Below are 13,621 nucleotides of genomic sequence, written 5' to 3'. Positions count from 1 at the left end.
TATTCTTACCTTCCCCCTGCCCTTTGGGGGGTGAGGATGGGGGGAAGAGGGGTTAACCTAAAACTGGATTTTCAAGCCTAGTGCTGCTTTTTAGCTTTATGAGGTCTAAATACTGTCTCTAACCTTAAGTATTTCCTATATACTTGATAAATTCAAACAGTAGAACAATCTGAGAGGATGGACAGTAATGTAACTCTTCTACATAGTGCAAAACTGATTATTCTAACACATCCTTCATCATGTCACTCAAGTTTCTATGATTTGCATTAATCCTCAGCCTAAAGGATACAGTTGTGAAAGAATTAGAATAACTCAGTTGGGAACACTAACTCGGAACTGTTATGCAAATTTTCATTTCAGACTCACATTTCCAGGTTATGCATCAGAAACTGCGATTTTGCTTCTGAGCCACAATATAAAAAAAAATAAACAGAGAGACAAAGAACTTGCCTAACTTCATTCTGAGCCAACTTTCTTCTGGCGTGTATGATTGAATTTGATTCCTGATATATATATTTTCTCATTTCTCTTTCCTTTTAATGCATGATGGAATCAATTTTTGCTCATCCTCAGTTTTCAGAAAACTCAAATTCATATTGAAATATATGATCAATTTTGGTCTTTCAAAAAAATTTAATTTTCTTTCCTTTCTGAAACTCTCATTCCTTCTAGGAGTTTCTCTCCATGTTCTTTGCATGGGAGCATGGCCTGCAACAGTGGCTTCTGGCAGAGAAACAAATAATAGTTTCAAAACAGCAGCAGCCTGATCACATGATATGCACAGGGAAGAAAAGGAAGCACTGCCAGGGGCTCAAACATTGAGATATTTAGAAGGGTGGCAGGGAGGGCAGATAGCATTTGCGGCCCAACACATTTGGGATCTGGGAAACTTGGGAGAGAAATATGTCCCCACTAAACTAAATAGAAAACTGACCTGGGAGGGAGCAGGAGATGCATTGCTATTGGAGGGTCAGCAGAAGGTGCATAAGGGAAAATTGCTGCTAGGGAAAGGGGCAGTACTCTACCCAAGGTCAGTGCCAGTTGGGTTATAAAGCCACTCAAGAGAGGGGAAGTAACTCCTCTCCTTCATGCCACATGGACTGGCTGCCTTGCCAGCGAAAGGACAGGGGTTTCTGCCAGCAAGGATATGTCAACACTGCAAAAAAACCCTGCAAAAACAAACCAAACCATGGCAATGAATCTCAGAGACCATGTCTGCAGATTTGGGCTTGCGCTCTGGATCTAAAAAAATAGCTGTGCAGATGTTTAGGCTCGGGCTCTGAGACCCACCCTATTCCCTCGACTTCCTAGCCCAAGCTCCAGTCTGAGCTGGAATGTTTACACAGCTATTTTTAGTGCAGGAGCCCTAATCTGCAGACCTGGGCACTGAGATTTGCTGCTGTGGGTTTTTTTTTTCTGAACATACCCTAAATTTCTCTGTTCCTAGGCCCCTGTCTGCTAGCATAGGCCATTCAGGACTCCCTATCTTCTGTGCATTTGCTGGGGACGGGGGAAGCAGTGAAGGAGGAAAAAATCACTGTGATAGGCAGATTTCCTTCTAGGACTATGTCCTCTGGCTTCCAGACATCTTAGAGATGCAGAAGCAATCTGTTCCTCTGACAAAACCAGACTTTTGCTTTTCAAAGGTGCTTCAGCTCCTCCCCCACTTTGTAGGTGAATGTACACATACACACACAAACCTGATCTCCTTCCACATCAATTTTATATCATTATAACATGACTCTGATGAAATTACTTCAGTTAGAGAATGTAAATTAGAGACGAATCAGGCCCTATATATCTATAAGTAAGCGTATACACATGTACTCACCACTAGATATGTATGCATACACAGTCACTACACTCCCCGCCCCGCACCCCTATATGTGGTATTGCATGCTGTAGCTCTCTTACTGGGGACCTGGTTGTTCTGCTCGTGCATGGCTCTCTGCTTTGCCAGCCCTTGCTCCCTGCCCTAGGTGCTGAGTGCCAAGAGGTGCTTTCCTGGCTACAATGCTTGAGGGAGTCTCTTGGGAGGGGCACTGCTGTTCTTTAAATGCCTTCGTGTTACACTGCCTGTGGTTTTTTAATATCTTTTTTCATGCAGTGCATGCCCCTGGAGTGGATAATGGTGTTGCTGATGCTCTCTCAATTTCAGGATGACAGATTCCGGGAACTTGACCCACCAGCCAGCAGGGATCCATGGGTGATGTCCCAACAACTATGGAACCTTGGCTCATGACAGCTGTGGGACTAGTTGAGGACACAGTGTTATCTCAGACTCCGAGGTCCTATAAGGAGTTTGTGGAATTTAGGGCACATGAAGGATTTTATTGTGGATGGACCATCCCCATACTCAGAATGCCCCTCATCTCCATCTTCCCCCCCTCATTTCTCCCCATACCCCTAATTCTCCCTTTCTCCACCAGGCCAGGGGCTCTATGTGCTCCCCCACCCCCACCACATGACAAGGATACTATGTTCCCCATGTCCCCCACCCCCATACCATTGTGCCTTCTTTCTCCCCATGCCAGGTGCTCTGTGTGTATCCCTTCCTTTTCTGTCTGGGAGAGAAGTCTTCCGGGGTGTCAGCGTTTTGAAGCTGTATTCAGAAGATGGGCAGAGCTGAGATGGGGGGTGTTATGCTGAAGGTGTTAAGGGTCATCTTCAACCGCTTCTTTGACCTCTAGATAATTACAGACCTGATTAAAGCTGGTGGGTTTGTTAACCAGATGCCAGGGGTTCTGTGTGTTCCCCATTTTCACCTTTTAATTTTTCTAATTTTCACTAAAATCAGTAGGGTTCTGCCTATAAATACCTAGAACATTTCCTAAATTTTCAAATTGATCAGATTCAGGGTTCAATTACATTGCAGACAAACAAAGATGCACACAGTCAGAGAAATCCACTTAGCTGAATGCCCTTGTTCGCTTGGCCAGAAAGAACCCCAAAATGTATTATATTTTTTAAAATCTCATTATTTTGAGCCAACGTTGTGATTTTTTTGAGGCCTGAAATCACGATGTTTGAATGCTTGGAGTTGCCACATATGTTGGACAGCCTCAACAGCTTGCTAATCCATCCCAACATGGGAGATGTGTAACATTCCAAACTTCGAACAGCTTTAGACAGTTGACATTAAAATAAAACCAACCTGCTACAAATGCGTTTCCTATTTTCTCCCCACATTTGGGATTCTTGCTACACTCCTTCCCTTAAGAAAAGCCCAGTTTCCAGAATGATCAATATTTTAGTCCTGGACTAGTTATACAATCTCTCATGATCCTTCAAGGAAAGAAACAGCAACCATATATACATCATTGGAGAGAGGAGATATCCAGCTTTTAGTGGAACACAAAGAACTTGCTAGTTGTAGCCTTGGTAGGTCATAAGATAATTAAACTTAAAGTAATATATTTTATGTATAGAAAAGCTTTTTATGTACTTTTAGAGGTTTTTTCCAAACATATTCGTTATACTTTTTCTTCCTCAGAGGCATGTGCTAGATTTATGTTAATTAGCCTGGTTTTACAGTAGGAGAGAGAAAAAATTAAACCCAATAAATATTTTAAAATCTCAAACATTTCTTAAATATGTTTTACATCCAGAAGACATGATAGTGCCCTATAAAGATTTTATTCCCATTCTGGTACTCATTTGGGATGACCCCAAAATTGACTCATAGTATATCACTCACACATATGGTGGCCATCCCAAACTCATGCTGATAACACTTCTTTCAGTGTTTGCACATATATATTATTGAGGGGAGGGATAGCTCAGTGGTTTGAGTTTTGGCCTGCTAAACCCAGGGTTGTGAGTTCAAAGCTTGAGGGGGGCCATTTAGGGATCTGGGACAAAAATTGGGGATTGGTCCTGCTTTGAGCAGGGGGTTAGACTAAATGACCTCCTGAGGTCCCTTCCAACCTTGATATTCTATGATTCTACTAAAAAGAAAAGCAGAACTTGTGGCACCTTAGAGACTAACAAATTTATTAGAGCATAAGCTTTTGTGAGCTACAGCTCACTGTAGCTCACGAAAGCTTATGCTCCAATAAATTTGTTAGTCTCTAAGGTGCCACAAGTACTGCTTTTCTTTTTGCGAATACAGACTAACACGGCTCCTATTCTGAAACCTATGATTCCACTGTTTATATTGCACTGAATGTAACCTATTTTGTCTTGAGTTTGTATTTGTAAGCTCCTTGGGCATAGATCTTGTTCTCTGTCTGGCACACTTGCCAGTTTGTAAAGCATGACACACAATCTGGGAACACTATATAAAATGACTGTCATAATGCTAATATGTTACTAATTATTATCACATTAATGCAATTCATTTCTGACTCAGGCAGAAATAAGATGAAGGCTTCTAAAAGGGCAAAGAAGGATTTTCAGGGACAAGAGGGAAATATCCATAAAGAATATTTTTAAAATGTTTTTTGTGTACTTTTCCCATCTGGCAAGTAAGCAGTCAACTCCACTATTTGGGAGGTTCTGTGGAAAGTACTCAAGTGGTACGGTTTTAGCAGCAGGCTGATTCAAATATGGCAGAATCTGTATAGCATAGCTTGGTGTGCAGTGAGAGTCAGTGGTAAGCTGACTGAGTGGTTTGAAATGAAAACCGGAGTCAAACAGGGATGCATCCTCAGTTCAATAGGTTTTGCTTTAATTTAGAAAACATCTTGTCCAACTCCCTACATAACATTGATGGAGGCTGATGATATTGGAGCAAATTATCTATCATCTTAACTTCACAGAAAATATCATAATGATAATGTCTACAGAGGAATATAACCAAAAAGCATTGGACAATCTGTATACAACAGCCAAACAATGGAGATTAAAACTGGATGAACAAAAGTTAAGAATAACAGAAAAAAGAAAAGGAGTACTTGTGGCACCTTAGAGACTAACAAATTTATTTGAGCATAAGCTTTCGTGAGGTACAGCTCACTTCATCAGATGCATCTGATGAAGTGAGCTGTAGCTCACGAAAGCTTATGCTCAAATAAATTTGTTAGTCTCTAAGGTGCCACAAGTACTCCTTTTCTTTTTGCGAATACAGACTAACACGGCTGCTACTCTGAAAACTGAACTACTAGTATCACTCTTATTATTTAACACAATAAATCTTGTTCTGATGGCAGCAAACAATAGGATTTGATCAGTGTTTGATTATTTCATTTTGTCTTTTTCTCAACAATAGGAAATAAAGGAAGCACTGCAAATCAGCAGAGAGACTTAGGCATACTCTTTATTACAGAAGAGGATGTCATTATTATACTGGCTGAGTCTTGGAATGTAGTGCTACTAGTTTGTGACCAAAAAAAATAAATAAATCATGTCCTGAACATGACTCTGACCCCTTTAAATTTAACATTCTCTTCCTCAGTGAATTTGTTCAGGCCCAAATTAATACAAATGGCTATCCACTGCTGTTATAAGCTAATTTATTCCCCAATGATAAACAGAAGTGAAACTGCAGAAATGTTCAATGTAACTTTCGGGAGTAAACTTAATCCCTTTTTATTCTTTATTATTATATTGATTTCTAAAAAGTTTTGGAGGTAATATTAAAAGTTGCATTGTATCTTTTCTTGATGACATGTATGTATACACATGGGACTGAATTCTAAATGTGCTAGAAAAAAGCAACTACTTAAGACATCAAGGGAGAAATGGCATTTACGGATCAAAAGTTCTCTATTTCTAACCTTATAAAGGGCTCTATAACCTAGTTATTAGTTGGTACTGAAAGCTCTACAGTCAGAGGATATTATATTAATTCAGCTTATAATTTCATATATCTAATGATACCATACCATAATCATCAGAGATTATCAAATACCATAATCAAATTAGCACTAAAGTGTTAGGTGAAATTAAAGGTCAGAACTTAGTTAACTATGTGGTATATTCAGATATGGATGCTGGCAAGTAGGTAATATTCAAGTATTTGCATCAACAGACTATAGTCTATTGTCTGCTTTAACGTCTGCTGCAGTGGAACTTTTTAATGTTAGAATAAAAGTGTACTCAGTCTTTATGCTTACAGACCAATTCGTAAATTCTGAGTTTGAATTTTTGAAGTGGCATGATAAAAAAGTTAATCAAATTATTTTTTACTGTTTTTCAAGTCCTTTCTAAGTGAATAATGTTGTTTTGTAATGCTTTATTTCTAGTTGACAATAGTGTATCTAGAAATTTTTCATTGAATGCTGAACAAATTATTTAAAAGAAATACTAAAAGATTCCTTGGAGTTTCTATTGACTAATAACCAAAGCAAAGGTTTTCAGAAATGCTGATGAGATTTAGGAATACAAGTTTTTAATAAATATAAAGGAACATGGGAAGCGTGAACAGCTACTAGAAACCTGCAAACGGAATCTCCGTCTCAGCTGAAACATTGTGTGGAAATACAGAAGACACACAAGAAAAATGCGGTGTCATTGCAGTTATTTTTTCAGCTGTAACAAACGAGTCCCCTTCTGTTTTAAATTTTAAATGAACACACCAGTCATGTATCACTGTATTATCTCTGCAGACCATGTCCCTTGCAATAGCTATACATTCAACTTTTAGATTTTCTTCTTGTACTGATGTCAAGACTTCTGCACCTAATCTGTTGCCAGTATTGTAGGCTGATAAACTAGGAGAAGAGAAATAGTAATACAACTGCTCCCCCATAAAACAACCTAACTTCTTCACTGGACCACACAGCTGTTCCCTTAGATACTAAACAAATCCAGGTTTCAGAGTAGCAGCTGTGTTAGTCTGTATTCGCAAAAAGAAAAGGAGTACTTGTGGCACCTTAGAGACTAACAAATTTATTAGCGCATAAGCTTTTGTGACCTACAGCTCACTTCATCGGATGCATCTGATGAGCTGTAGCTCATGAAAGCTTATGCTCTAATAAATTTGTTAGTCTCTAAGGTGCCACAAGTACTCCTTTTCTTTAAACAAATCCAGTGATCCATGGAGAAGTTTTTCACAGGCCTCCAAAATTAATGAGAGAATGGCTGTCCGCACCACTAACTATTGTAGAATATAAGGCAATCAAAATTCTGCATTATGTAGGAGTCTAGAAAAGAAAACACAGTTCTAGAATTCAACAGATTTTGTGTTTCCTAAATCAATGCAGATAAAGCTAGGTAAGTGCAGACAATCAAGTAAGAAATAGGCTCTGTCCAGCGGTGCTGGAACAATTTGTATAGTGGAGGTGCCGGAAGACACTGAACCATGACGGAAACCACTTCAAGCCATGGGGTGCAGCAGCACCCCCAGCATCCCTAGTTCCAGCACATATGGGTCTATCTGCTTTTTAGTGAATGCATTGCTGCATCATAACTTTTTGAATTTCATCAAGAACACTGAGTGAGAATTACTACACAGAAAAAAACCCCAAAGCAATAAAGAGCAGGACTATTGAAACAAAACTATATTAGCCATGCGACCATCTTTATAAAAAGATACTTCATGGCACTGAGTCATTGTTAATAAACCAACAATCACAGGAGATGACACCCTACATTTCGGAATAGGGCTTGAAGATCAGAAAGGTGGGAAATCTAGAAAAGAAATCTGCTAGCTTCACACTCTTTGGAATATAAGGCCCATGGAATATGTATAACCCAAGGCAGTTATACATATTCCTAACAAATACCTAAGCAATAAGGCCATTTCCTCACTTACAGTTATAAAGCCATGCAGAAAATTTCCCCTATGAGTCATCACATTTACAATAATATAAATGATTTTACCTGTAATAAACACGTAGCGTCTGAATTTCTTCTTCTAGTTTTTTATTCTGTTGAACAGCAGCCTCTCTCTCTTGTTGCATAGCTAGCAACTTTGCCTGCAAATAGATAGGTGAGAATTATTTATGAGAAGACTGTGCTGTTTTAAGCACAATGAAAAAAATACAGCAATCCTTTATGAATGTTAATTGCAGCTCTATTGTAGGTTTGATTATACACAAAACCGTAGTCCTCTGTAATATTACCCATTTGTTCATTATTATGACATTCTTATTTAGTTGGTATACTATTGTAATTGTTTGTAAGTATTGACATGTTTCAGTTGGTAATGTTCTAAACAAATTTCCCTACTTTTCCCTTCTGCTTTTCTATATTTCCAGTTCCCATATTAATGTCTTCTTCAATTTTATCCAGCTGTTTGCCAACAAATATATTTACATGGTATTCAGAATGCTAAATCTTGAACTAAAGTACTGTTGTTAGAGTGCTAAGTAAGAGTATTGACCAGTTCCTGTAATTGTCTGAGGAGACGTATGGAAAAATAAGTGCACGTATGTTTAATATAGGACCATAGCTTAATCACTTTGAATATTTAAAAATCTAGTACTAATAGTGATTTAGGACTCCCCAGAGTACTCAGGTTTCATATAATTTATTTAATATCTCACAGGATGATTAGCTGATTTAACTACAAATAAGACTGGGCTTGCATTGCATTTCTATCGTACATGTAAGTCTGAGTACTAGGCAGCCTTCCCTACCATTCAATATATTTTTTTATTATATTGCACAGCTACTGCAGATCAACCAATTATCAGAAGTCATAGGACATAAAACCAAAAAGGGTGTGTGCAACTCCTTAGTGTATTACCATGTGTGAATTCTGTCAGTGTCCCTGGCCTTGCACCCACCAACTCCCTGAGGCTACAAAAAAAAAATGTCTTGGTGAATTCCAGACACAATAGATGAGCTGTGCATACATAAAGTGGAAGGTTATGTTTCAGGCACTGGATTGGGACTCAGTAGATCTAGGTCTGCCAAACTCACTGTATGACCTTGAGCAACTCAATCTCTCTGTGCCTCAATTTCCCATCTGTAAAAATGGGGATAATAATACTTCCTTTCATCCACCTTCCTTTTGTGTATTTAGACTGCAGCTCTTCAGGACAGGGACTGTCTTTTAATATTTATACGTACAGTGCAAAGAGAGGCCCTGATATCAGTTGAACCTCTAGGTGTTACTGTAATATAAACAAATTATAATAAGCTGTTAAGAGAATAACAAGCACAGACTATTTTACTACACACATGGTCTCTTTAAGCCTTGAAAGTGAAGTGTGTTAATGCTTAACCTCTCTGTAACACTGATTTAGAGTGCCTGATGCTGAACGGCAATGCACTTTGCATGAGCACTTGGAGTTGGCAAGCCCTAACTCGTGGCACTAAGAGGTTAAAGTACTCTCCAGGTGAGCTGTTTAAGTCCTGAGCCTGGTGCTGCTTACAGCTTTACAAAGAGAACTCAGAGAACGCAAGAATGTTAGCCAAACTAAACGATTTTCTATAATTATACCGTACTGTTTGTGAAACTACATACTTAAAAATTGGAAAAAACATGCTCAAATCAAAGTAGGTGGTTTGTTCTAGAGGCCAATAATTAACATCCTTGCCAATTTTCAGCGTACTGTGAAGTGTGATTGAAATGGTAGACTGGAAGGAAATGTTTGCAGCAGACACACCTACGCACAGAGAGATTAACGGCTAGTCTCTTTAGGGAAGTATACAAAAAAGTACACCTACCATTCAAGTCACACTTTTCAGGACAAAGTTCAGAAGACATTGGGGCTTGAGACTCTTATTTATGCCAACTTTGTACCAGTCTAACTCCACTGATTTCATTGGAGTTTCGCCTGATTTACACCAGCATAAATGAGAGGAGAATCCAGCTCACTAGACTCAATATAATCAAAAATAACAAAAACAGAAAAGTAATAGGCATGTTGCCAATCTTCTTGCATGTGATTTGTGGGGGTGGATAACAAAAAATTTCAGCCTGGGTATGTGATCATGACTAGGGAAGGGGGACTTAGCTGGGAGTGGGGTGAGACAGAGGGCAAGAGCAAGCACCAAGCAGTGAGGGTACTTATCTGGGATGTGGGAAACTGGTTCAAGTTCTTGCTCCAGCTATTCTAGGGTGGTCTTTCTCCTCAATTGCACCTGATGGAGGTATTCCACTCGTATAAGTAATCAAATATTCAGCAGGCTAGTGAAAGACTGATTCTATAGCTCTATGGTTATAGCACTCACCTAGGATGTGGGAGAGCTGGGTTCAAGTCCTTGTTCTGACTAATTTGGAGTTTATATAGCGGAAGAGAAAGTCCTGAAGATTGTTTCAGTAGTGGAGAAGCTCAACTGTTTATGCTTGGTACAGCTGTGGGGTGATGAGGGCATATGAGTCTAAGCTACCTTTCTACTCCCTCAATCCTGAAACTAAATGAAAATCAGCAGCACATAGCCAGCAGAGAATTGCCCTGCATTACAGATACTCCCTTTTGTCCTAGGTGTGCTGGCTACATGCCCTGCGCCCACTGTCCCCCTCTAAGATGTGGGGGTGCACTGCATTTATACTCCACTAGCAGAAGGTCTGTTAAGGGCCAAATGCTATTGTAGGGATTTAGACCTCTCTCACAACAGATCTAAGCAGAAATGGAGCTAGAGCTGGCCTGAGAATCAGGATATTGTAACTGGCTCCCTGGCACAACTCTCCTGTGCCCAGTAGAGATCTGGTGTCCATAAACATTTATGACTTAAAAAATAGTTGAAATGTTTGAACATGATGGAAAGTTGTTACTGTGTTCCAGCAACAGAATTTTGATTAAGCTGAAGAGAGAAGAGGGCATGGAAAATCAACATTAATTTGACCTAGGCAGCAAATTTTACACAGTGCTGATCTTTCCTCCTCAATTTTGAAAGTGGTACCAAGATTCAGCTGTGTATATCATAGAATATCAGGGTTGGAAGGGACCTCAGGAGGTCATCTAGTCCAACCCCCTGCTCAAAGCAGGACCAATCCCCAACTAAATCATCCCAGCCAGGGCTTTGTCAAGCCTGACCTTAAAAACTTCTAAGGAAGGAGATTCTATCACCTCCCTAGGTAATGCATTCCAGTGTTTCACCACCCTCCTAGTGAAAAAGTTTTTCCTAATATCCAACCTAAACCTCCCCCTATCCTAATGACCGAAGTGATAGTCACAAAATAAAGGACCCTGCATACTGCATTATCTGGGGAAGCTTTCTAATTATTTTAAAAATGCTCAACATACTGAATAAAATTCTGACCCCTTATCTGCACTATGGGACATCTATGGCATGTTACTTACATGTATCACTTGATGAACTCCTCTTGACATCAAGGAAATTCCCCGTCTCATGGGGAATAAGGGTCCAGTACAGTACTTAAATATGTGCATAACTTTAAGCCCTTGAGTAGCCCCATTGAGTTGACATACTGAAAGTTACGCACATGCTTAAGTACTTGGCCAAACTGGGGTCTAATTGCAGAATGTATAATAGAGATCCCAAGTGGAGAGGACAACTGTGACTTTGTATTGCCACAGGCAGTATTTCTGAAAAGTACAAGGAAAGAGGTGTAACCAACCCTCAAGTGGTTGCACATCTAGGGTTAAATCCTCAGCCCTGCCTTTGGTTGCTTTGCATTGCTGAGGTAGATCGAAGCAGCCAGAAAGCTAACCTAATCCTAAAGGGGCAGCTGAAGATTCCCCCTGGCCTGGGTGGAACAAAGTTGGTGTAGCTGGCTTATACCACCCGTGCCCCCTCTTGCTGGAGGGGGCATGACAGGATTTAGGGGGTGGTTCAGATCCATTGACTGGCTGACATTCCTCGGGGCACAAATGGGCTAGATCTCAATAGAGAATATAACTTTTATTAGTTCGTATCTAGAAATTTTAATCAGCAGGAACAGCAAATTAAACTGTTTTACTCTGCAATCTAATACCACACACCCCCAACCCAATCCTTACTCTGTTATTTAATACTGTTCAGGGATATTTGCAGCAGACATGTAAATGACAACACTCATAGCGGTCTGTGTTTTGCACTAGTCTTAAGGTTGCAGACAACAAATCCAGCATTAGAATTCCTTGTCTGTCTCACATGAATATTACTGCTACACCACATGATCATTCATTTCTGAAAACTTCAGTCCTGATTCAGTACTATGGAAATAGGCCAGAACAAACATTTTCCAGGTAGTACCGTCAAGGAAGAATATGGCTTTTATTTCTCTATCAAAGAAAAGGAAAGGACTGAACAGCAATTTTGAGCAGGTAGTGCACACATATGATTTGTTTCATTGTAATAAAAGCACATTGAGTCTGATGCTAGTTAACCCATGTAAAGAAAAGTGTTTTGCAACATTTTGTTCATGATTTTAGTCCCATAGTCTTCCCCTTACATGATCACCTCACACTGGGGAGTGAGGCATAAAATATTATAGCAAATATTTTACATGTAGGAGCTAACTATGTGCCCATAAAAATACTACATGCTAATTCTAGTATGTTATCACATTATGGAGGCAAATTGATATATGAAAAGTTCACATTACTCTGAATTAAAGTTACCTTAAGAACCTGCCTATTTTACTTTAGATACATTGATAACGTTTCCTCAGTATCTGCAGTAACATTTTTTAATATCCTATACTTTAGGAAATACCTGAAATATTGCAAATGCAGAGGTAAAATGAGTTAGTTATCTCAAGTGCAATCCAAGGCAAATACACGTGTTTAATACATGGAATGTACCACCCAGAAATATTTTATTGCATATGGTATTCCTGAAAACCAAAGGACTGTTTTAATCACATAGTGAAGCGGCATAGGGTGAAATCTTGGCCCTACTGAAGTCAATGGCAGACTCCTACTGACTTCAGTAAAGCCAGGATTTTACCCTTAGTTTCTGTGGATTTAAGCACAATCTCTAAAATCCAAAAGTCACATGTAATCTATTCAGCACATTTGGATTATTACATATGCAAACTAGATAGTTTATTTCAGGCAGAAGGCCATCTTGGCCCTGGTCTGTGCTACAGGCTTAGGTCAAATTTAGCTGCATTAGGTTGATTTTATAATGAATGCATCTACACAAGCAACCCCGTTTCGCCAACCTAAAGGGCTCTTAAAATCGACTTCTGTACTCCTCCTCAGCGAGGGGAATAGCACTAAAATCGACCTTGCTGGGTTGAATTTGGGGTAGTGCAGACACAAATCAATGTTATTGGCCTCCGGGAGCTCCCAGAGTGCTCCAATGTAATTGCTCTGGACAGGACTTTCAACTCCGAAGCACTAGCCAGGTACACAGGAAAAGCCCTGGGAACTTTTCAATTTTGTTTCCTGTTTGGTCAGCATGGTGAGCTCAGCAGCACAGGTGACCATACAGTCCCCCCAGAATCGCAAATGAGCTCCAGCATGGAGCGAACAGGAGACACTGGTTCTGATTGCTGTATGGGGAGAAGAATCTGTGCAGGCAGAACTCCGAACAAAAAGAAGAAATGCTAATATATATGCCAAAATTGCACAGGGCATGGTGGAGAGAGGCTACAACAGGCATGGCACCAGTGCCACAGGAAAGTCAAGGAGCTCAGGCAAGCCTACCAAAAGATGAAGGAGGGAAATGGTCACCCTGGCTCAGAGCCCCATACATGCCACTTCTATGATCAGCTGCATGGCATTCTGGGGGGGGGGGGACCCTACCACTACCCCACCACTGTCCGTGGACACCTGCAAGGAGGGAGTCTCACTCAACAAGGAGGAGGATTTTTTGGATGAGGAAGAGGAGGAGG

At 39.9% G+C, this 13,621-nt stretch overlaps 1 protein-coding gene across 10 annotated transcripts in view; it reads right to left on the bottom strand.

Annotated features, from left to right (window-relative positions):
* MIPOL1 (mirror-image polydactyly 1) overlaps positions 1-13,621 on the bottom strand; it is a 298,592-nt gene that overhangs the window by 64,581 nt on the left and 220,390 nt on the right. For all 10 annotated transcript variants that reach the window (XM_043516946.1, XM_038406726.2, XM_043516951.1 and 7 more), the window contains one exon: positions 7,765-7,859. In XM_043516946.1, coding sequence (XP_043372881.1) covers positions 7,765-7,859 — 95 coding nt within the window. The remainder of the gene's footprint in view (positions 1-7,764; positions 7,860-13,621) is intronic.

This window comes from Dermochelys coriacea, chromosome 6, assembly GCF_009764565.3.
Source record: "Dermochelys coriacea isolate rDerCor1 chromosome 6, rDerCor1.pri.v4, whole genome shotgun sequence".
NCBI lineage: Eukaryota > Metazoa > Chordata > Testudines > Dermochelyidae > Dermochelys > Dermochelys coriacea.
The sequence above is the reverse complement of the archived record's forward strand: the minus strand, read 5'-3'. Positions and strand labels throughout refer to the sequence as shown.